General features: G+C 43.2%; 1 protein-coding gene across 2 annotated transcripts in view; it reads left to right on the forward strand.

Annotated features, from left to right (window-relative positions):
• The window catches only part of EBF2 (EBF transcription factor 2), a 263,272-nt gene that overhangs the window by 212,496 nt on the left and 24,997 nt on the right, over positions 1-25,779 (forward strand). For both annotated transcript variants that reach the window (XM_082200462.1, XM_082200461.1), the window contains exons 11-14: positions 8,375-8,463; positions 9,565-9,630; positions 11,964-12,138; positions 18,198-18,383. In XM_082200462.1, coding sequence (XP_082056588.1) covers positions 8,375-8,463; positions 9,565-9,630; positions 11,964-12,138; positions 18,198-18,383 — 516 coding nt within the window. The remainder of the gene's footprint in view (positions 1-8,374; positions 8,464-9,564; positions 9,631-11,963; positions 12,139-18,197; positions 18,384-25,779) is intronic.

Genomic DNA, 25,779 nt, shown 5'->3' on the forward strand with positions numbered 1-25,779 from the left:
TTGAATAAGCCCCAGGTGTTGCGAAGGAAACTTTGTTCAGAAGTCTAGAACTAGCTCCACAAAGACACTCACATGTCCCCGGTCAGTGCTGAGTTAGATGGACCAATGGTCTGACCCAGTATAAGGCAGCTTCCCGTGTTCCTACATGTCTTGAATGGGAACCAATTCCCATGTGAGAACGAAAGAAAATAAAAAGAACTTGCTGGGTCAGGCCAGTGGTCCATCTTGACCAAGATTCTGTTCTCTCAGCAGCCTATGGAAAGCTGTAAAGCAGGACTTGAACAGAATTCTCCCCACTTGTGGTTCTCAGGAACTGAAAATTCAGAGGCATACTCCCTCCAACTGTGGAGATAGAACATAGCCATTGTGGCTGTTGTTGTTGTTTAGTCGTGTCCGACCCTTCGTGACCCCATGGACCAGAGCACGCCAGGCACTTCTGTCTTCCACTGCTTCCCTCAGTTTGGCAAACACCATCTCGTCCTCTGTCATCCCCTTCTCTTTCCCAATATCAGGGTCTTTTCCAGGGAGTCTTCTCATGAGGTGGCCAAAGTCTTGGAGCCTCAGCTTCAGGATCTGTCCTTCCAGTGAGCACTCAGGGCTGATTTCCTTCAGAATGGAGAGGTTTGATCTTCTTGCAGTCCATGGGACTCTCAAGAGTCTCCTCCAGCACCATAATTCAAAAGCATCCATTCTTCAGCGATCAGCCTTCTTTATGGTCCAGCTTTCACTTCCATACACATGATAATCTTACACTAATCCTCTTTTAAAACCATCCTAAATTGGTGGACATGACTGCCTGTTGTGGGAGCAAATTCATAGCTGTGTCTTGTGGGTGTCTCAACTCTTCTTCCCACACAAACCTTCCTTGTACCTTTTGGTTCCCTCCCCTGCACTATGGGCTCCCCACTTTCTGTTTGAAGTGTGGCTTCAGCCAGTGCCCCAAGTGAGGCTGCTGCCAGGAACGGATAATCCATCTATCCAAACAGTGAGCCAGTCCCACTGCTGCTGTTTGACCATACAGAAGAACATAGATACCCAAGGAAATAGTGAAAGATGATTTTCAGATCCATCCAGAAGGGAAAGGTTGTTTTGCTGCTTTATGCTAGAAGATGCTCCATAAAATTAGTGATGGGAGGAGGGAGAATCAAGCAATTTCTCAGTCTCTCTATCTAAGTAGATCATGACAAGCAAAGCGATAAACACAACTATTAAGTACAGCTGCACCTGGTGTAAGCAATTCCCCCAGCTCATTTTGGCTGGTAGTAGAATTGTTGAAAGAAAAACACAGAACAATAAAATAAGAACTTCCAAGCTGCACAATTAACCCAGGGTGTTGTTGTTTTTCTTGCCTCCAATTACTATATTAGTGGTGTTCAAAGTCTGTTTTGCTCATGGTACAGATCGTTCCTTTTTCTCAGCTTTCACTGGTGAATCTATACATAGTCCTGGATAATATGCAATACTTTCTATACGAAATTGACAATTTAAGTCAAAACAATGGCTGAAGTAAAAATCAAATTGGGGTAGGGAAGTGGGAATAATTTCTTTAAAAAGTAACATTTGAAATTTAAAATGGTTCCCTTGGGGTCTAACCCTGCCATCAATAAGCTATAGGTACAGCAGTTGTCTTGCACATATTTAATTCATGGCAAGACTGAAGGGTCAGCATTCAAAATGTGATGTTATAATTTTTGCATTCTGAGCAGGCAATCCATGTGTGTGTGTGTGTGTGTGTGTGTGTGTGTACGTACGTACGTGTGAATTAGGTATAAGCCAACTTCACCAGTTCATTTCTTTTTGGGGTGGCCATAGCTCAGTGGAAGAACATTTGCTTTGCATGTAACAGGTCCCTCGTTCAATACTGGCCATCTCCAGGTAGGACTGGATAACCCCTACATGAAATCCTGGAAAGCTGATACCATTCAGCGTAGACAATGGCTGAGCCAGGTGGACTAATGGACTGACTCAATAAAAGGCACCTTCTATGTTTATTGTTCTGTGGATTCCCTCTGTCTGGCATCCAGCTCCTCCTGAATGTATTTATGTAATCCACCAGTCTTTCTTCCAGCAGTGATAGGTACTCTTCTCAAGTTTTCTTTTCTTTTTTGTGGTGTTTTATCACTGTGCACAACTGAACCAGTAAAACAACACAAATAAAGAATCTTGATGCAACCTTGCATCCAAAACAGCATTTCTTCAATGTGTACAAAACTGTGACAAATTCCACATACAAAGTGCTCTGTACCACATTTGAGGAGGATGGGGGTATGGAATAGTTCAAATTTGGAAACAGGATCAGGTAATAATTCAGATCTCAGAATAATTGTCTAATTGATGCTCAGTTTCCACTTAATCCCCTACAAGGTACTGGGACTCAAGTCCAATTAAACCCAATGATATGTCTGAGTAATCATGGTTAGAAATCAAACTCAAATATTAAATTTGTTCTCATCTCTTAGAAACTGCTTCTAATTGTGTTATACTTTGAGCCATTCTTCCTTCTTAGGAATAAGATGGATCCAAGTCTTTGATTGGATTTGTACCATGCCATGATCAGCACCAGCGTGGAAGGGGAGTCAATAAGTCAATAGCAGTTTTGATGTCAGAATCAGGTTCCTATCAAGATCCCTCCCAAGGGAACTGGCCGTGAAGGCAGAGACTGAATCCGGTGTTCCTATTAGTAAGCAGGTGGAGAGATGATAAAGCAGGGATTTTCGGAGCTCAGGTTGCAACTGCTAAAGATCTGAGGAGAAGTCTTCAATATTTAATACAAAATCCAATATTCATTCCATGTTCAAACTGATTAGGCATTAGCTGAACAAGAACAGCACTGAGACAGCTTGTTTGAAGAGGAGAGAGCCATAAACTGTTAAAAAGACAACCATAAAAATTAAAGATAAATTCCAAGGGTAAATCTAAATGTCACAGTGGGAGCTGTTATCGGCATGCATATGTTCCCCATAATGGGTATTTATAATAGGTTACGGCAAAGTATGTCATACTAGCAATGCTGTAGTTAAGAATCTGTCAGCAGTTCCTCTCTGAGTGTTATCACTCACAATGCTGCTGCAAAGCAATCACCCAGCTGATTGTGGTGCCAAGGCTGTGTTTATTGTTTTGAGCTTCTCCCCGCTTCCCTCTACCCACTCTATAAGGGGGGGGAGTCCCCCAGTAGCTGAAAAGGTTTAGAAACCTATCCATGGAGATTTGCGGAAATGGGTTGATTTTTGGCACCCTGCTTTGGGCCTGAAAACACTAAAGGCACACAAGAGTGGGATGGATCCAGTCAACAGCTGCAGTCCTAATCCCACTTATCTGGGGGTCAGGATGCTGGAGAATTCTGATGAAGGCAGAAATAGGAGTGGAAGTTGCCACTGTACACTTATTGGTTCCATGTCCAGAATGGAAATCAGTCCAGTGAATACGGTCAGTTGTTGCAGCTGCTGTTGCTTTCAGTCCACTAAACAATTTGAAATTGATGACATTTCCTCCACCATTTGCATTATGTTTCCTTTGCATTGAAATTAGTGGTGTGGAATAACATAATGGCAATGTAATTTACGTAACTTACATAATTACACCACAGTGGACAGTGAGAAGACACTTTTTTGTGGAGGCAGACTGCAGAGGAATGGAAACAGTGTTGCATGCAAGGAATACAGTATGGAATGCAAAACGATGCCTTCTTACATCCTACCTGTTTACTATTATTGATGGATTATTGAATATTGCTTTATTTGATATAAATTGTTCATTTTAAAGATATTGTGACTTTTTGTATTGAATCAGATTTGATTCAATAAAACATGTTTGATGTTTTATTATGTTGCTATGTGTTGGAAGCCGCCCAGAGTGGCTGGGGCAACCCAGCCAGATGGGCGGGGTATAAATAAAATTATTATTATTATTATTATTATTATTATTATTATTATTATTATTACTACTATTACTATTATTACTATCTGAGAGTAGGCCCCACAGAATTCAATAGGACCTATGTCTGAGTAGACATGGTTGGAATTGGGCGGTAAGTTATTTGAATTCAGTTGAACATAGTTTCCACTGGGAGTTAAAATAAGCCATAACTAACTTGTCCCACTGATTTCAGAGAGGCCTAAATTCAACTAGCTTAGTCTGGATTCAATCCAATTTCAACAATATAATGATAGCCACAGAAAGGAAAGAAATCTCAAGTAGTTGTGCATGCTTAATAGTACATGTTGCTGACACTTAAGCCTTGTGCAGGCGTTATTAGCTTCCATGTGCAGCAACACAGAAGCATGAATGGGGCCATGTCAAGTAAGCCTGTCCCTGATATATCACATACGATCTATGACCCAGGGACGGGAAGCCTCATTTTAGCTCTGGGGCCATATTCCCTTCTAGGCAACCTTCCAGAGGCCATATGGGTGGGGCAAGAGGCAAAAAAGGATGGAGCAGTGAATATAATTTTTACGCTTGCAGAGTAGGCTAGCTTTTACACACACACTTCTTGCACACACATCCAGACAAGGAAGAGCCATTAACAGAGATCAAGGACACATTCCAACCTGTCAGAAAGCACTCAAGGAGAGTGCAAAGCAAGGCCAGTGAAGATTGTGGCCTGGGGAGAGACAATGTGTCTGGGAAGGGGCTGTGGCCATGAGCATCTTCCAAGGACCAGCCTGGAGAGCCACCTTTTGCCCCGGGCCTCAGATTGTGTGTACAGCCTGAACACATGGAGTGTGAGGGGCTGTTGTGAATCTAGTTTTACACATGAAAACTTCCATGAGATCTGGAACAAATATCAGCCAGTCTGGACTGAGCATGCAACTAGGGGTGGGGGCTTTTCTGCACCATCAGGCGTTTTGTTCCTGTGTAACTATAATTTCTGCATAGGGCTTTGGTTGCAACAGTTTTAGACATATTAGCTTGCGCTATTGCACTGTGCAGATGATCAGTATCGATAATGTGCCTTACATTTAAATTTTCTTGTGTAAACTGGAACTGAATTGGTTGGCTGTGTGTGCAGAACTGATCGCTGAATCTTGCTTGACCAGAACCAGAACCAATCCAGAACAGCATCAGATGCAGCCAAACCTGAACTGAATTTAAAAAAGGAATGGCTTGACTCGCTTGTCTGTCTATGTACCTCTCTGAGCAAAGGCACTAAGCCAGTCCCCCCCCCCCCAGTAAAGACAACACTTTGCTATTCATTGGTGGCAAGCAGTGGAACCAAGAAGGCCTCTGTGGTACGATGTTTCACATCTTGTGTGTCACACCTGAAAAAGGCGTGTTTCTACCTGCTATATTTCAGATGGCACAGGGACATAAAGCAGGGCTTCTGTACTGTGGCGAGATGTGTTATATTTTAATTTATGGTAATAATTTTTACATTTGCATGTAGACATAGAAATCATCATATGCAACTTTTATGCAAATTTGGTATCTCTTTTACCATCTTATTTTGGTGATGCAAACACTCTTTTTTGGCAATGCATTATGGGCCTAATAAAATTTCATCAACAACCCAGAGGACTAGAATTGTGAACAGCAAAATCAAATCAAATAAATAAGAACTGAGATACACTAGAAGCTATAGAGCAACTGTTGCAACTTATCATGACAAACTGAAAGCATATTTTTGTTGATTTTTTAAACAATTAATACTAAGCAGTAGCCTGATTGTTTTCTTGATCATCAAATCTGGATATTCTCATTAGATATTTTTATTTAAATACACACATTTAGATATTATTTCATTTATTATTTTTATTTCAAAAGTTCATAACCACTTTTGCTTGAAATAAGACATGTAATTCCCTTAAACTATTAGACTCACAAGAAAGAAGAGAAATGGCACATTGTGATATATAAGATCTCAGGAGGTTTCTGACAAATTCTCACGATTATTGGCATAACTTTCCTGCCCTGCTCCCAAATGGGAAATAGATTCTGTGGCAGTTGAAATGTGTATTATTAAACTCCTTAAGTGATCCAGGATGGTTCCCAGTAGGCAGGAAAAAAACATTCTAAGTATAGCAAAATCTAAATTCTCAGGTCTAAGGCTTTCCTGCTCAACTCCCATTTGATTCAGTCCCATAATATTTAAACTCACCATCATTGTTTCATTAAAATAAATCAAAATGTATGTCACCAGGACATATTATGATTTCTTGCTTCTATGTTGCTAAGTAGAGGCAGATGAGAGCATAGGGGACAGCGCTATGATTTCCAGTTTAATTTATTGCTGCCAATCAGCTATCAAGCCCAGGCGTGTCCCCCAGGCAAAGTGTAGCTCTGTACTATTCTCAGAATGAGTGCCCTCCAAGTGGTCTGGCCAGTGGTGAGGGTGGGCTGCCGTGGTGTGGAGAAGCAGTGGAGCAGACTGCAGCAAGGGTTTGTGAACCATCCACCATTTAAAATTTCCCACAAGGCTCTGGTGCAGCTTTGCTCTATTTGGATATTGTGGGCATTTTAAGGTGGTGAACCATCTGCCATTAAGTTAAACACTAGTATCAAAGGAACAGGTGGGCCCGAACTCTGCTTCCCGCATAAACACTAGTGAGCTCTCCCAAGGGGCAATCCTAGCAAGCTTGATTGTTGATATGGGTAAAAGTAGGAGTCTGTCCGGAGCTGAATCCACTGTGACCTCCTACAATCCACCTTGAAAGATATTCCTTTATCATTGATCTGGTCCAGGGGTGGACAACCTTAGTGTTTTACATGATGGGTTTCATTTGAAGAAAGTTCAGAAACCGCAGCTGGTGCAGCATTTGGCGACAAGAGGGTCTGAACAATTAACACCCATTCTGGCATGACTGCACTGGTTACCACTTTGTTTCTGGGATCAATTCAAAGACATGTTTTTGACCTATAAAGGCTTATGAGGTTCAGGACCCAGTACCCCAAAGACTGCCTCTCCTTACATAAACTGACCCAGACCCTGCAATCATCATCGGAGACCCTTCTTTGCTTACCCACTCCATAGGAGGCTTGGAGGGTGGGAATACGAGACTGGACCATTTCAGTGGTGCCCTCACACACTTGTGGAATACTCTCCCCACCTTCCTCTATATTTTAGGTGTAAAATAAAGGTGCGTTTTTTCTTTACTCAGGCTTTTGGTCCTTATATTGAAGGGTAGCACTGTTTTATCTCTTTAGTTGCATTTTTTTGATTTTTATTGAATGTTCTGAATTGGTTGTAATGTAAGTCACTTTGGGCCCCTCTGTGAGAAAAGTGATTAACAACTTAATAAATAAATGAATAATCAATCAATCAATCAGTCTCTTCTGGGCAACGTCAGTGATTAAATGCAAAAATGGGCAGAGCAACAAATGAAGATTTTATCTTTGTACAGTGGGCTAGTTTTTATGCACATCCTTCTCTATCCTCCATCCAAGCAAGCAAGATGCATTCTCAAGTCAAGCAAAGCAGTTGAGGTGCGCAAAGTAGGACTGGTGATAGGCATGGCCTGGGGAGATCAGGTGTGGCTGGGGGGGGGGTATGGTATGGGGAAAGTTTTGTGGACCAGTTAGAGAGGTTTAGAGAGATGCATTTGGTCCCCGAGCCAAAAGTTTTCCCCACCCCACCCTGTTCTAATCCCTAGGAGATTAGCCTTTGCACATTCAGTAGAATTTGTTCTCTTAGAATCATAGGGTTCTATTACAGGTGTGACAGAGGTACCTTTTGCTGTTTTGTAAATAGATGTTTGTCTCTTCCTCTTTGTTTTGTTATGTTTTGAGGCAGAACACCTGCCTTCTGGGGATGCCTATTGGCTGGCAGCTGTGATGTCATAAGCCCCCATTTCCAAAGCACTTTGACAAGTTCTTTTCCCCCTCTTAATATGGCCAAGAATAAACAGACAATATGCCTCTTAAAAGATAATTAAAGGCATCTGCCAGCCTGACAAAACTAGCAGCTGTTGCATCATTGGATGATTGCTATGTAAAGTTGGTTGCTTTTTCAGTGCTGCAAAGATATTACTCCCCCCAAATCAACTGGAAATAGAGTTAAAAGAGAGGTTCCACAAAACACTCAAAGTACTTTACTATTTAGCAATGCCCTTTTCAATAGCCCATATCCTTCTGTAATACTTACAAGTAAGGCCTGTTCAGTAACAGTACCTTGCACTGTTAAAACTTTTTTCCATAAAAGTTCTACATGTTTAACGAATTGCCCCTTAACTGCCCCTTAAATAGCCAGCTTCTCTTCTCCACTCATGTGTATGTGTGCGCATGTGTGTGCATTTTTGCCTTCAGTTACTGATTTCATTGTTTCTCCCCCCTTTTAATTGCAAAATAGAATTTTGCTTTCCCAAAGGAAGACATGTCTTTAAGCCAGTTGTTGCACATATGTGATCTTTATTTCTTTTTTTCCCATTCCCTATTTTAGCTTTAAATGAGCCTACCATAGACTATGGTTTCCAAAGACTCCAGAAAGTTATACCAAGACATCCTGGTGACCCGGAACGACTAGCCAAGGTAAAAAGTTTTCTATGTTACTTAACATATTTTTGAAACATTGAAAGAATAAATATTCTATGTGTATCTAAATGTATGCCAGTTTAATTGACTGGTTAAACCAGGGTGATACTATGTAGATAATATGGACTATAACTGCCATTATCCCTGACCATTGACTAAACTTGGCTGGAGCTGATGGTAGCTGGAATCCACAATATCTGGAGGACACTATGTTTTCTACTCATGGATTAGTCTAATAAAATCTATCAATGGAGATTTCTTAATAAATAATTCCCACATTAAACATTCATAAATGAAGGGTCAGAGTAAGCACTGGACGTCAAATTGACACATATAATCTCCAAACAAATGTGAGTGGTCAAAGGATGGGCTTACTTGCAACATCTGTTTTCTATCATATTTAGTAAATGGCACAGCAATAACCATGGTAACTTGTGAAATCTCATCATTGTTACTTCTCCATACCATTCAAAAATTCTGTGATGGAATCCATTGAATGAGACAGTGACCAAAAAGGAGAGAGATTCCTGGGGAATTTAATTGTCCACAAACCTGCTTTCCACACGTTTCACAGCTACAGCCTCTCCATCATAAGCTGGCCTGTTGGAGAATTCCCCTGGCTGGCTGCAAAGGAGGGCAGTATAGCTTGCCATCCACTGGAATTCAAATTGGCCAGTCATTGGCCAGAGAGGGCAGTGCTTGGGTGACAGACCAGAGGGAAGTACAAGTCTTCGCTCCAGTCTGCCACCCAGCTACTATATAGCCTGGCTGATTTTCTGTTAATTTCTTTGACACTGGACCTACTCCCCAAAATGTGGCAGTCCTTCCAAATGAGAAACTTGTTGGTTGTCCACTGCAACCAACTTATTTTTTAAGGGATAACCCCAAGGAAGAGTTAGATTTGTTATAGTATGATTCAGGATGATACTGAGAGACCTAGCAGTGTGAGAGTGCAAATGATGTGATACATAGCATCATTATGGCTACATATAACATCAAAGCAAATCTAAGTCATTCTAACATGGGATCCTGTTTGCCAGAGACTTGCTGCCTAGCCCTTCTTTATAACCATTGGTTGTCCTTCTTTCTTCCTTGCAGGAGATGCTATTGAAAAGAGCAGCTGACCTAGTTGAAGCACTGTATGGAACGCCACACAATAATCAGGTTTGAACACACACCCCTTTCTCTACCCACTTCTCTCTCTGCAGACATTCATTGAATGGGGGGGGAGAGACATCAGGATTGAGCTAGCTGCCCTTTCTCTACATCTCTGCACATTTGTCTGAACAAAACCAATGAGCTCCTGCTGCAGAATCGAGGCCCTGCAAGGTCCCAGTTGCACATGCACAGATTATATTTATTTCTAATTGCACATGAAATTGCATGCACATCTTCAGATTTTTTTAGATCAAGTCAGCAACCTTTTTCAGCTGCATTCTCTTTGGGGCAATTTGTTGGGAGTCACATACCAGCATTGTGTGGGGCTGGAGTCAAAAATGAGTCTTTCACTCATTTTTCTGATGCTCTCTTTATGCCAGCCCTTCTGTCTTCCGCTCTCTCTCTCTCTCTCTCTCTCTCTCTCTCTCTCTCTCTCCCTCCCTCCCTCCCCATAGCTGTCAACCTTTCCCTTTTCTTGTGAGGAATCCTATTCGGAATAAGGGGATTTCCCCTTTAAAAAAGGGAAATGTTGACAGCTATGCGCTCGTGCGCTCTCTCTCTCGCTCTCTCTCTGATTTATCCATCCATACATGACAAGAACCAAGGGCTGCATGAAAATGGACTGAGGGCCACATGGAGCCCTGGAGATGCAAATTGTCCACCTGTGTTTTCAAATAAATATGTGAAGGTTTTGAGCAGGGACAACAGGCCTGACCCTAATTTTTAGGGGTGTGCATCAGATTCAAATGAATCCCAAATCTCAACCTGAGGTTGCTGCCTCAGAGGGATTTAGGATTTGTCAGAGGCAAAGCAGGACCTGTACAAGGTGTCATATGTCAAAGTGCGGACCCATGAAGCACTTTGTGGTGCCAGTGCATTCCAGACATTAAAAAAGGTCGTGCAAACAAGTGTCGGCTAAAAACAAAAATAATGTCTCTAAGCTGGAATAACACCAGGGGAAGCAAGAGCAAAGACTGGGGTGGAAAGAGCTTGTAGGAAGAGCTCCATTGCGACTGATTCATCAAGCTTGTAATCAGAGGGACTGAATCCCTTTTTGTTCTCTCACCTCCACTGCCCCACCAAATCAACTTTAAAGGTATCTAGCACAAAAAACACTTTGTCCGGTTTGGCAGGTTTTTACTCCAGGACACCTCACTCATGTCTGCAGTTTTCAGACCAGTTGCCCACAAAACACTAGGGGAGAATAAGTGATTGCTTTTTACAAACCCGAAAACTGTAACGGTTGCCCTTATGTGAAAACTGTTCTGATCATCCTTCTGAAATTTGGCAGGATTCATGCCTTCTGCCTCCAAATTAAGATGTTATAGACATTTCCTTTTTTAAAAAAAAAATCAAATTTAAAGGCATCCAGCACAAAAGCCTCTGGAAATATTTGCCTATAATATGACAGGCTTTAACTACTTCAGAGGGCTGCAAATGACATCCACTCTTGTGAAAAGAGGTCTTTCCAATAGTGAATAAGAATGAGGAGAACCCTTAGCTGAGCTGGGCTGTCTGCTTAAGAACATAAGAACAGGACGTTTTTTCAGGCGGAACTCGCTGGGCCTCAGTTCCAGCAGCTTTCAGATGGGCGCCATTGTCATTCTAAGAGAAGGAGGGAGGTGTTCATGGTGAGTTCCGGTGCCTCTTTTTCTAGAAACATGGCATTGCATGAAGAGGGCCATGCTGTATCAGAGTAAAGACCTGTGGAGACCCCATTAGCACATACATGAAACTAGGTTTCTTTGTTTGGTTGCTTCAGTGTTCATCAGTTTATGCTTCATCAGGCAGGATGTTTTCTGAAGTGCAGAACTGGGGTCCGAATTGAAATGCTGCCATCCTTTGAAATCTGCACTTCTCCAAATTTTGCAGCGCAGTTTTCCAGTCAAGCAATGTGTGCAAAAATGCAAATACCAGAGCAAAGGGTGCATAGAATGCATATACAATGGTATCTCAGTTTTCGAACGTAATCCATTCTGGAAGACCGTTCGAGTTCTGAAATGTTCTAAAACTGAGGTGGGAAAGGCGGTCTGCAAATTTAATAGAGAAAACTGAGAAAAATAACATATACACTCAGTGGAAGCCATTCAACTTCCAAGGAGCGTTCGAAAACGGAAGCATTTACTTCCAGGTTTATGGCGTTTGGAAACTGAAACATTCATCAATGGAAACATTCGAAAACCGAGGTACCACTGTATTGGTGAAAATAACATATAAAATGAATTATATTGGGATAAATTGCTTTGCAAAAATCTGCATATTGGGGAAAAGTAGATACAAAAATTAGAAACTGGGAGAAACTGAAACTGACAGATTTGTCCATTCTTTATTGCACGCAGGACATTATTCTGAAGCGAGCTGCTGATATCGCAGAAGCTCTCTACAGTGTCCCCAGGAATCCAGGCCAGATCCCTTTGTCCAGCTCTCCAGCTCACAGTAGCATGATGGGCATCAACTCCTACAGTAGCCAGTTGGGAGTCAGCATCTCAGAATCAACACAAGGAAACAATCAAGGTAAGGATCCCAATATTAGAAATATGGAAATGCTGTTTAGCTGTTTTTACCCTAGTTTTATTTACATAATTAGCACATTGCACTTATCAAATGATTGAAGGAGCCTTCTGTTTTAAAAAACTATAAATTACACAGTAAAAATATACAATCTAATAAATACATCATTAAGTCTTCATACACACACACACACATATGCATCTTACATATTATTTACTTGGTCACTGCCATAAATTATTAATAAATATGAAATATTATTTAAGTGTTAAATTATAACCCAATCTTTATTCCAATCAAGAGAGACTACTTTTGCATTCTGTTCTGTTTTTTCTTCCTCTAGAAACAAATAATCTATTCCTTTTTCTGAGATTTATTTATTTTTAAACATAATGGATTCCAACTCCTTATTTCTTATGCTACACTAGCCAGTGACATACTTTGCCCTGTGAATGCACTGACTTGCCCTGGTCCAGTTGATCTATGGTGTTTAGGGGGTTGAATCCTGTGCACCTCTTTGATTCACTGATTATATTGTTCCTGGCTCCCCTCCCTCTTCGATCACATGGGTACTAGTCTTCCGAGAAAGCTGGCTTTCCATTTCTATGATTTGGAATTGTTTGCTCTCATGATTGGCTTCATCCACAGGAATGCAAGGAGGAATTTTTAGCCTTCCACCCATACTCGGCCTTCTCATTCTGGCTAGCCAGGGGTGGTTTGTGCATGTTAAGTACGGTAACTTAGGAAGCTGCCTTGTTTCAGATTATTTGTCTATTTAACCTAGAATTGTCTACTCTGGATGCAGCTCTTTAAAGTCACAAGCATAGACATTTTTTCAACCCCTACTAAATTATATTTGTGACTGGGGATGCCAGAGAATAAATCTGGAACTCCTATGTGGAAATTCCAGTGAGCTCTGGTCAATGCAGGTACATTGCTGTATATACACAATACCATCCTGTGGGCTCAAAAGATTCAAAGCTGGTGGGTGCCCTTCCACATTCATTTCTGATCCTTGTTTCGAATGTCTTTAGGCAAGGCAATCATTGCCTCCAATCTTCAGCTACTCTTTTATTTGATTGGGTCTCTGTTTTATTCTTCCTGCCCTATCAGCACATTGATTATAGCTCTGGTTAGTTAAAGGTAAAGGGTAAAGGGACCCCTGACCATTAGGTCCAGTCGTGGCCGACTCTGGGGTTGCGGAGCTCATCTCGCTTTATTGGCCGAGGGAGCCGGCGTACAGCTTCTGGGTCATGTGGCCAGCAGGACTAAGCCGCTTCTGGCAAACCAGAGCAGCGCACGGAAACGCCGTTTACCTTCCTGCCGGAGTGGTACCTCTTCATCTACTTGCACTTTGACGTGCTTTCAAACTGCTAGGTTGGCAGGAGCTGGGACTGAGCAATGGGAGCTCACCCCATCGCGGGGATTCGAACCGCCGACCTTCTGATCGGCAAGTCCTAGGCTCTGTTAGCCCTGCCCAAAACAGACTCCAGGCAAGGGAGCAAGAAGCTGACAGGGAAGCTCAAAAAAAGACAGGTCAAAAGCCTGCAAAGCACCCAAGGCTGGAGGAAGACTACAGTTCGGTGATGGAGAACCTCAGGCCCTGGCCTCACAACCCCCTCAAGTGCTTTGACAAGCTTTGTGCCCTTGAACTCTGATAATGCTTCTTGCTTGCCTGGATGGAGATAATACATGTGAAAACATTTGTGTGACTTGAATGTAGCCTATCTCTGCTGCCTTGAGCCTTTGCTCATTCATGAGAGAGGTTTCAGGAGTAAACCCCGAGGAACAATCTGTACCCGCTGCCTTGTGGGACATCTTTGGGAGAACAAAACCCTACACAAATCCCTACGACAGTTGGATGGCGCCATGTACACCTCCTTCCGGCAACCCCTGCAGCCAAGCTGGTGCCAAATGTATTGATCTGCTTTCCTTGGGACCACATCAGCAAAGTTGAGAGGGAGGTCTTGTAATCTGGACAGTCCAGGCCTTGCGCCCTGAGGGGGTCACTTCAGTGCTGCAAACATGGCAAAAACAATGCAAGAGGAAGCAGTTCTAGTTATAAGCTCAACCTGTTCAGTGTAAGGTACCAGCACTATGGGTTGCCTTTGTTGGTGGGAGGGATCATTGTGTCTCACTGGCCAGCTTTAAGCTGGGCAGCCCCTGCTCAATAAAGTGCTGACTTGCCACTGTCTGCCTGCTTCAGTGGGGACTTGGAGCCCGGAGTATCACTTGAGAAGCAGACTGAACTTCTGCACCAAGTAAAAAAAGAAAGAAAACTAACACTCTTGTGCCTAGCAAGCTGGAACACCAGGACTATGTAACCTGGCTTGCCCACCGACCTGTTGCAGGTCAATAACTCATGGAATGTAGCCTAATGTAGAAAGGTAAAAATCACACCTGCTCTTCCACTTGCTTTTTGGCTCTGGCCCTACCCTACTCATCACTGGCATGAAGGCATGAAGGCCCCAGAAGATTGTCCACAGGGGACTGCAGTTCCCCACCCCTGTGGTGTGTACATGTGCCCCACTTCCACCACTTCAACCTCTTCCAACAGGTTTATGAGCCACCATTCATTTTAAAAATTAAGCAAATGAGTTCCAAATGAAAATCCATTCAACTCTCTTTTTGTGTAAATTGGAGCCCTGCTGGAATAATCTTTACAGGTCACAAAGAGGTTACCAGGAGGGGAAGGAGAGTGAAAGTTGGCCTGCCTTTATAAATCACTTATAAAATTGGGAACCTTTGTCCTTTCTGTCTGAAATGATCCTTTGGAGGAGGAAATTGATGTCTTAAAATCTCATAGCAAAGAACAGAAAACAGACATTGCAAGCATGCAGAGATCAGCAGGATCTTCCATTGACAGCAAGGTTTATAAGATGTTCATATTTTTAGTAGCAACTGAAACTCTGGTGCTTTGCCCAAATCATTTGATATCTGGCAGATCTGATACCTTTACAGAATATGCCTGAAAACGTCAGACCTATAGGGTGGAAAACAACAAAGGTGCCAAAAGTAGATGATTGTCTGGGTCTCTCATTGAAACCAATTGCAATAAAAAAGAAATGGGAGTGGCGGAAACTAATGAATGTGTTGAAATTGGCAATGCCATGAATGCTACATTAATGAATGAATAACAAAATGAATTCAACTTTTAATAATGAAAGTGAAAGGACTAACAAAACTAAAAACATAAACATCCTGTAACAGCTTTTGCAGGATTTTTTATCCATTCAGAAACCTACCAAACCTGTTTAGCCAGAAAGCCACAGTGCGGTAAAAAAGGTTTGTACGTTAGGAGAAGTGGTACCTTAGAAATGAATATAAAATATAAAATTTATATATATATATATATTTTAAATGACATAGCAGTACTTAGAAAATAGGGAGCCACTGGCTTAGAGGAACAGTAGCCAATGTGAATATTGTTGTGCTTCAGCTCTCGCCATTCTTGACCACTAGTCATCTTGGCTTTGAATGATCGGTATTATAATCCAGTGGTGTCTGCAGGACACTGCACCAGTGACCACTTATCTAAGCCATCATTATTACTCCATAAGCATCTGTTGTGTGAAAACATTGCAAAACCTGTTTTTAAACAAACAAACAAACAAACAAACAAACAAACAAACGCCCTCTGCAGTGGAGAAGCACCCCCTGAATCACTTGAAATCCTTGAGAAGATGCAGCCTTGACCACAGTTTGCAGCAAATCCCATGTTAATGTTCTGAACATTAAAAACATAAGTGCACTAATTTTTTCCAGATCCAGAAACACCCTTTCACATTCTTTCAACAATCAGATGTGATCAGCAAATGTACACATGTTGTCAAACAAAGGCGTGCTCTCCTCAGCCAGAGAAACATGCTTAAGGGGTGAGAAATGGAAAGAAATCATGCACAGTGATCCTTGAGTCTGCAGGCAGCTCTTCGTCTGGCACTCTGGAGTTGGGGTTTGTGCCAGCATTAGCACACTCACTAGTGATGTGCCCTGTAAGAGCAGGCCTTTATTCTAACCAAATCCTGAGCAGGGATTTGGTGGTGGTGTGTGTGTAATTTGATTTAGTTCCCATTTAAAGATGAACTTGCCTAATTTTCACTTTCTGAAACAATGCACAGACCAAATCACAGCTAACCGCCACAATTTACATTTCTCCAAATTTCGCAATGAATTTCTCCAGCCAAGTAATATGTACATATGGATACTTTATGAGTTGAAACAGCATATAAAATAGCATTATAAAGGAAATTGCTTGCAAAAATATTAGTCAAAACTGCATACAAAAATGTGTTTATTGGGATAAGTTAGCACTAAAAAGCTCATGGGTTTTTTTTTAAAAAAAGAGAAAAGATTACTGCAAAATAATAAAAATAAAAGAACTGCTTAGCTTCAGTAAGCCTTTAGATCAGAGGTAGGGAATCTGTTTTAGACCAAGAACCACATTTCCACACAAACAGACTCTTGGGCCAATGCTAGGGATGGATAGGGCTAGAGGTAAAAGTGGATGAAACAACAGGTGCGCAACTCTTGTATCTGTACAGTAGGTTACACTCCAGCCACACAAAAGTCAGAGGTTTCTACAGATGCACAAATTTCTCCATCCTCCATCCTGTAAAGGAAGTATCACAGTTGAAGGACACATAATCAGAGGGCAGGGCTCTCTATTTCTGAAGTGCACTGCCACCTAGGTCTCTTCCATCTGCAGAATGCCAATATCATTCTTTTCCCCAGTTTATGGGGGGGGGGGACTGACATTCTGACTTGCTGAAAAGGTCCTCAGGGTATTAACCTACATTTTATATGTGCAAACCTATTCACCAGTGTAGCCCAAACCTGGGCAGATCAGGGAGACACCAGCAGACCTGGAGGCAATCCTGGTACAAGGGATTGTGTTGCCTGAGGCACTGTCACCCCCATTGTCTTCTTTGTGGCAGCACCACTACCACCATTCTTATCTTCTCTCCTGCCCCAGCCCCATTGCTCTCTCCCTTTCCACCTTTGGCCCCCTCTCTTTCTTTCTATTTAAAAAACTATAGCCCCACTACATTTACAGTGTCAGTGCTGACAGCTTCTCTGCCACCACCCCCCCACCTCATTATACCTTACTCTAATAAATGGTTGAGGGGGTCCTTCTTCAGAGCCAGAAGATGACAAGCACCAGTTTAAGCAGCATTTCTAGACACTGTGGCATACCACCACAGTAGCAGAGGCATTCTTCTGGCCATCTTGCCCAGAATGCCTGGCTCTGAAGAAGGACTCCTTCAGCCTTTTCTCAGGTTGAGGCAGGGAAGAAGAGATGGAGACAGCCGGGGGGGTGTCAAAATGCTGATGAGAACTTGACTTTTTTTCCTAAACTGATATGGAAATGTGGAGAAGTGAATTTAAGAATGGGGGCGGGACTGAGAAACTGAGATCAGCAGATTTGTCAACCTACCCCAACGAACCATTGAAACGGATGGGCCTCAATTAGTCATTTTTATTATTTCATTTGGTCCGCTCTGAGTATGACCAGCGTTGCATACAACAGAGTGTGCCTGACAATGATCCTGTGCATGAAGTAACGTAATTCTCAGGGCGCTGGGCAGGGGGCGGCTGCACCCACTGTGGTCTTTATTGCCTTCTCCTCCCCCTTGATGAAAAGCCACTAGCTGATGACAGCATGCTATCATCCAATGGATTCACATCCAGGACCATGGCTGGGCTACTCTGAGCGTCACATGGTGGCAACATTTGGTGAAGGGGGCTGTTATAAGAAAAAAGATGGAGGAAAAAGAGAGAGGAACTGGGGGGTGGGTGGGATCACTACATGCACACTCTTGCCAAGGGAAGAATCCTCAGCCATTAAAGGTAGGATTTTTAAAATGGCGAAATTCTCTCTCCCACCCTCCCCAGATGACTCCAGTGCCCTCTGAACCACTGAGATTCATCTAGGGCCAGGACTAGTTTCCTCATCTATGGTAACATTTGTTCCAATGAAATCCAAATTAGTGTAGAAATGCACGGCTGAGAGAGATCATCCTGCTGTCCTCATCTCTGGGCACTCAGAGAATGTTTATTTCTTGTAGGTTACATCCGCAACACAAGCAGCATCTCCCCCCGAGGTTACTCTTCCAGCTCGACCCCTCAGCAGTCTAATTACAGCACCTCCAGTAACAGCATGAACGGCTACAGCAACGTCCCCATGTCGAACCTGGGTGTTCCTGGCTCGCCTGGATTCATTAATGGCTCTCCCACAGGATCTCCCTATGGCTGTGAGTAGTTGTCCCTTCTCTTCCTTTCAGCTGACCTTTGGTTTGACTTAAGCCAAGAGGCAATCTGCCAGAAAATACTTCTCTCCCCTCTGCCGCCAGCTTTCTGGGGCAGTGCACCAGAAGATTCCCCAACTCTACAACGGGAAATTGAATGCAAAGCTGCTGCAGAAGGAGCCTGCCAGGGTGCACCGCTGCTTCTGCCTTCTTGCCTGAACCTGCCAGTTGTGTAGCGTAATGGCTAAATTGTGCAGACCACTCAGTGTCAGCATTTGCCATCCTTGAGAAGCTGTCAGGATCCCAGGACCTGGCAATGATGCCTTCCTAGGGGCCCCTTTTAACTGGTGCTCTGATCCAATGAACGCTAGGTGTGGGAGCTGATGTCTTAATTTTTGCAATACCCCTGAAATAGCATTGTGATGGGGCACTGTGGGAAATTTAATGGTAGCTCCATTGCTGTTGCAGCCTCTTTCTGTTTTTGACACCACTAGGTAAATTAACAGAGGGGAAAGGGGTGAATTAATCTTGGATGGAGGGGCAGCAGAGGCTCCAGTTCTGGGCTGACCCAAACTCTTGCCTATGTCATTAACTCACCAGATTGCCTTAGACAAGCCGCAGCCCTCCTAGACTCAGCCGGCCCTCTACAAAAAAAGGGTAATAACATTGGCCTGCTTTCCTGTTAAGGAAGTTTCCATTGTGTGCTTGTCTCCAGTGGGCTAAATAATTGACTGTTGAAGAGGGGGATTTTCTAGGTTGGAACACTGGCAGAAATGAAGGTGTTTGTTTTTTTAAAAAATTAAAAACAACAACCCTGTATACAATCCTGATTCAGATCAGGGTACCTGTAGTTTCTTTTTGCATTAAAACTAAGCATATAAATATCTGGCCCTAAGTCAGCAAATAGATGCACTGAATGTAAAAGGAGAAAACTGGAGGGCAATTTTCACATTATGGCTCCATCTGCACTACACATTTAACACAGCATCCTAGCACTTTAAGCAGATGTCGCCTCCCCCAAAGAATCCTGGGAAGTGTAGTTTGTTAAGGGTGCTGAGAGTTGGTAGGAGACCTCCTATTCCTCTCACGGAGCTACAGTTCCCAGAGTTCCCTGAGGAAAGGGATTGACTGTTAATCATCTCTAGGAATTGTAGCTCTGTGAGGGGTCTCAGGTCTTAGGATTCTTTGGGGGAAGGCACAACTATTTAAAATGAAATGAATCTGCTTTAAATGTATAGTGCATATGATGCCTATATTTGTGCTCAGGTTTCAATAGCCAAGCACAAGATACTTTGTCAAATCTGAAGCATGGAGGCATGTGGAATAGTGAGGTTTTCACACATTTTCCTCAAAGAGAAGCATATGCTGTTATTTTGTATGTGGAAACCTGCAGTCAGATATAAAATGTAAACTGAAAGCTGACTTATAGCCAAAGGCAAAACTTCATAAATATGGAGCTCTCCCTCTCCCTCCCCCCCCCCCCGCTCTCCCACACCACTCAAGAATATATAGCATTCTTCCTCAGCACCACGTTCTTTCTCTCTGCAAAGCATTTTTTGCTATTGGCCCACTGTGGCTATGGTACTTGCTAGAGTGATCATGGCATGTTCCATCCTGCAGGCCTGGGTCAAACTACATGCTATGTTAAGTAGACATTTAAAATAGTGCGCTTAGGATTAGCCACTTTCTTTCTTTCTCTGAAAAAGAAGTCGTTGTGGGGTCCTGGCCCAGATCATGAATATGTTATACCGTGGGAGCACGTCCTGCATTGTTTTTCAAAAAGTCCCTGCCCAACTGCAGTTCATAATTTTGAATCAATGAAATACAAAAACAATCCACAGATCTAAAACAATTGATCAATAAAAAACAAACATCATCACAAAATTAACAGAAAGTCATGCAAACTATAAAGAAGTGTAGAACCAATAAATGGCACTTTTAAACTCAGTTTTATCACTTCCAAGAATTAAAAACAGGTAGGAAATAAAACACCTGGGAGAAAAGAAAAGCCTGGCACGGAGAAACATTTAACAAGAAATTACTAACCTGTGTTCCAGGTGAGCATCTCTGGGGAGAGCATTCCATAACCATGGTGCCACCACTGAAAAGGCCCTCTGCTTACTAATCCTGTGCTTCTTTGGATGCATGGTTAGGATATATAGTAGTCACCTACTGTACCTCATTAGGGGGCAGAATCTGGAGGAGGGTCTCTGCTGATGATCTCAAGGTGCTCAACCTTGGGTCCCCAGATGTTGTTGAACTACAACTCCCATCACCCCTAGCTAGCAAGGCCAGCGCTCAGGGATGATGGGAGTTGTAGTCCAACAACATCTGGGGACCCAAGGTTGAAAAAGGCTGTTAACAGGTACCAGTATATATTGGAAGATGTGATATAATATAGGGGTCCCTAAGTCGGTTCAATGGCATCTTGTATGCCTCTTTCTGGCAGCTCCTGCAGCTCAGCTGGTGCAAAACGTGTTTTCTGGACAGCCCAGGACCAATGTGGCAGGCAGCAGTCATGTGTTACTAGTCTCTGCAGCCACAGCAAGTGCTATGATTCTCCAGTGGTTTAACTTCTTATGAAATGATTTTAGAATGTTGTATTATTTTATTGTTGCTAGCTGCCCTGAGCCCGGCTTCGGCTGGGGAGGGTGGGATATAAATAAATTATTATTATTATTATTATTATTATTATTATTATTATTATTATTATTATTATTCACTTTGTCAGTGCCCAGCCGTGGTCCTGTGATGTCATGCCTGCAGCACGTGTGTGACTTCACATGGCAGGAGAAGACCTGACGAGGCCCAGTGTGGCCTCCAGAAGGCCCAACGAGGCCATGGGAAGACCCAATGGGGCTGCAGATGCTTCCCACAAGGCCTGCCATGGCTGCGGGTAGGCCCATTGCAGCCTCAGGAAGGCCCCAACAGAGGCCCCACAGCAGAGGCGGAGGCCCCGGCCCAGTCACTGTGGCAGCACCAGAGAGCAGTAAGGCAGCTGCCACAAGCGGCTGGTGAAGGCCGGGCACCCACAGTCAAAATTTTGTGGGTGTCCAGGCCCCCCAGAGTTGGATTCAGTGCTTGTGACTACAGTGGTGCCTCGCAAGATGAAATTAATCCGTTCTGCGAGTTTTTTCGTCTTGCGAATTTTTCGTCTTGCGAAGCACCACTGTCTTCAAATCACCAAAGTCTTCAAAAACCTCAAAAAAGGCTACCACACCGCGTGCTATGAGTTGCTCCTCGAAGTCAAGTCGCAACTGCACCTCTTCAAGCAATGCACCCTGGGTATTAACGGTTTTAAGAAAAAGGAAACAAACTTGCAAGACGTTTTCGTCTTGCGAAGCAAGCCCATAGGGAAATTCGTCTTGCGAAGCAACTCAAAAAATGAAAAACTCTTTCGTCTTGCGAGTTTTTCGTCTTGCGAGGCATTCGTCTTGTGAGGTACCACTGTATCTTGCTTGTTTTTTGTTTGGTGGGAATGTGTGCCTGACCTATGATCATGCCTCTTGCTTGCCAGGATACTGGATGGAAAAATCTATGTGCGTATTTTCAAAAAACCCTCTTGACTTTTATGTGGCTGCTATACAAAGGTCACTTCTGTTGCTCCACTCACTTTTGCTTCTGGCATCATCCATCGCTGGGATGCAGACCCCAGAAAGTTGCCCATGAAGGAATGTGGCTTTCAGGCTGAAAAACCCCCCCTCCCCCTGCCTTGCATATAGTAACACAGCTTTAGAGTGTTCCCAGCATTTAACACACATTATCTCATTAATTATTACAAGAAGCCATTAAAATAGATGGTGGTGTTGGTGATTGAAGAGAGATTATATCGGGAAGAGAAAATGATCTGCCTGTGTAAAATTAGAGGGGCGTGATTATTATTATTTTTGTTGGGGGAGATTCGCAACTGCCATGGATATACCTTTAACATAAAGGTGTATCAAAAATCTTCCTTTGCTTTCAGAGGGGGCCTTGTTCCCCTGCGAAAGTGGAGGAATTTTCAGCTGCTTTTAGGGCATGGGAGCAATTTTGAGAAATACTGAGGACTGGATGTATTTGGCATACCTTAATTTTAAACAAGGTGGTCAAACATTCAACATCGCCATCTTCTTCTTTATTCATTTACTGAAAAACCATGTCCTTATGCTTTAGCCATAGTCAGTGGCAATAGCACAGCTACCCATTTGGGTGGCCTGTCTCCTCTCTCCCACCTGTGCACTGTGGTGGGGAAGTGGCAATCCTACTGGACCTTATACTATATTAGATCTTTGCTCCATCAGTCCCAGTATTGTCTGCTCTGGCTGGCCAGCAGGTCTCCAAAATCTGAGCCAGATCTCTTTCTTACTATCTGAAATCCTTTCTAATGGAGGGCAGGGATTAGAAGTTAAGGTCATCAATGGCTACTGGTCATTATAGCTATGATCTACCTCCACTGTTTGAGGCAGTGAGCACTGAATACTAGTTCCTGGGAATCCCAGGTGGAGAGAGGATGCTAGACTAGGTGGGCCTTTGGCCTGATCCTGCAGGGTTCTTATTGAAACTGGGACCTTCTGTGTATAAAGCAGAAATAGGGAACTTAGTGGCCTCCAAATGTCATTAGACTACAACTCCCAACACCCCTGCCAGCCAGAGTTGATGGGAGTTGGAGCGTAACAACATCTGGAGGGAGCTGCAGCCCAAGATATGAAAAGAGGTAGTAAGGGAACACCTAGCTACTTTAAATGAATTCAAATCTCCAGAGCCTGATAAGCTGCATCCAAAGGAGCTTGCGGGTGCAATTTCAGAAACTTTATCTATTATCTTTGAGAATTCATGGAGAACAGATGAGGTCCCTACAGACTGGAGGTGGGCAGATGTTGTCCCCATCTTCAAAAGGGGGCGGGGAGGTAGCTACCCAGGTAGCTACCAACCGGTGAGCTTGACAGGGAAGGTCCTAGAACAGATAATGCAACAGTCTGTCTGTGAGCATTTAGAAAAGGATGCTGTGATTTCTAAGACCCAGCATGGGTTTCTCAAAAATAAGTCCTGTCATACCAACCCGATTTCTTTTTTTTTATAGAATTACAAACTTGGTGGATCAGGGAAATGCTGTGGGCATAGTGTATCTTGATTTCAGTAAGGCTTTTAACAAAGTCCCCCATGATATTCTTGGGAGGAAGCTGATAAAATGCGGGTTGAATGATGTAACTGTTAGGTGGAATTGTAGCAGGTTAACTGACCAAACCAAAGAGTACTCATTAATGGTTCCCTGTCATACTGGGAAAAAGTGAGAAGTCGGGTACTGCAGGGTTCTGTCCTGGGCCCGTTGTTGTTCAGCAACTTTATAAATTACTTGGATGAAGGAACTGAGGGATGCTCATCAAATTCACAGATGACACCAAACTGGGAGGGGAAGCCAATGCTGCAGAAGACAGAATCAGAATTCAAAATGCTCTTAATGGATTGGAGAACTGGGCGCAAGCTAACAAAATGAATTTCAATAGGGACAAATGCAAGGCTCTGCACTTAGACAGGAAGAACCAGATGCACAAATACAGGATGGGGGACACCTGGCTTACTAGCAGTACATGTGAAAAGGATCTAGGAGCCTTAGTGGACCCCAAGCTGAACCTGAGTCAACATTGTGATGCAGCAGCAAAATTGTTGTTGTTGTTTAGTCGTTTAGTCGTGTCCGACTCTTCGTGACCCCATGGACCAGAGCACGCCAGGCACTTCTGTCCTCCACTGCCTCCCGCAGTTTGATCAAACTCATGCTAGTGGCTTCAAGAACACCATCCAACCATCTCATTCTCTGTCGTCCCCTTCTCCTTGTGCCCTCCATCTTTCCCAACATCAGGGTCTTTTCCAGGGAGTCCTCTCTTCTCATGAGGTGGCCAAAGTATTGGAGCCTCAGCTTCACGATCTGTCCTTCCAGTGAGCACTCAGGGCTGATTTCCTTCAGAATGGAGAGGTTTGATCTTCTTGCAGTCCATGGGACTCTCAAGAGTCTCCTCCAGCACCATAATTCAAAAGCATCAATTCTTCGGCGATCAGCCTTCTTTATGGTCCAGCTCTCACTTCCATACATCACTACTGGGAAAACCATGGCTTTTACTATACGGACCTTTGTTGGCAAGGTGATGTCTCTGCTTTTTAAGATGTTGTCTAGGCTTGCCATCGCCTTTCTCCCAAGGAGCAGGCGTCTTTTAATTTCGTGACTGCTGTCACCATCTGCACTGATCATGGAGCCCAAGAAAGTAAAATCTCTCACTGCCTCCATTTCTTCCCCATCTATTTGCCAGGAGGTGATGGGCCCAGTGGCCATGATCTTCGTTTTTTTGATGTTGAGCTTCAGACCATATTTTGCGCTCTCCTCTTTCACCCTCATTAAAAGGTTCTTTAATTCCTCTTCACTTTCTGCCATCAAGGTTGTGTCATCTGCATATCTGAGGTTGTTGATATTTCTTCCGGCAATCTTAATTCCGGCTTGGGATTCATCCAGCCCAGCCTTTCGCATGATGAATTCTGCATATAAGTTAAATAAGCAGGGAGACAATATACAGCCTTGCCGTACTCCTTTCCCAATTTGGAACCAATCAGTTGTTCCATATCCAGTTCTAACTGTAGCTTCTTGTCCCACATAGAGATTTCGCAGGAGACAGATGAGGTGATCAGGCACTCCCATTTCTTTAAGAACTTGCCATAGTTTGCTGTGGTCAACACAGTCAAAGGCTTTTGCATAGTCAATGAAGCAGAAGTAGATGTCTTTCTGGAACTCTCTAGCTTTCTCCATAATCCAGCGCATGTTTGCAATTTGGTCTCTGGTTCCTCTGCCTCTTCTAAATCCAGCTTGCACTTCTGGGAGTTCTCGGTCCACATACTGCTTGAGCCTTCCTTGTAGAATTTTAAGCATAACCTTGCTAGCATGTGAAATGAGTGAAATTGTGCGGTAGTTGGAGCATTCTTTGGCACTGCCTTTCTTTGGGATTGGAATGTAGACTGATCTTCTCCAATCCTCTGGCCACTGCTGAGTTTTCCAAACTTGCTGGCATATTGAGTGTAGCACCTTAACAGCATCATCTTTTAAAATTTTAAACAGTTCAGCTGGAATACCATCACTTCCACTGGCCTTGTTATTTGCAGTGCTTTCTAAGGCCCATTTGACTTCACTCTCCAGGATGTCTGGCTCAAGGTCAGCAACCACACTACCTGGGGTGTACGAGACATCCATATCTTTCTGGTATAATTCCTCTGTGTATTCTTGCCACCTCTTCTTGATGTCTTCTGCTTCAGTTAGATCTTTACCACTTTTGTCCTTTATTATGGTAATCTTTGTACGAAATGTTCCTTTCATATTTCCGATTTTCTTGAACAGATCTCTGGTTCTTCCCATTCTGTTGCTTTCCTCTATTTCTTTGCATTG

This window comes from Podarcis vaucheri (genome assembly GCF_965113315.1).
Source record: "Podarcis vaucheri genome assembly, chromosome: 15".
Lineage (NCBI taxonomy): Eukaryota > Metazoa > Chordata > Lepidosauria > Squamata > Lacertidae > Podarcis > Podarcis vaucheri.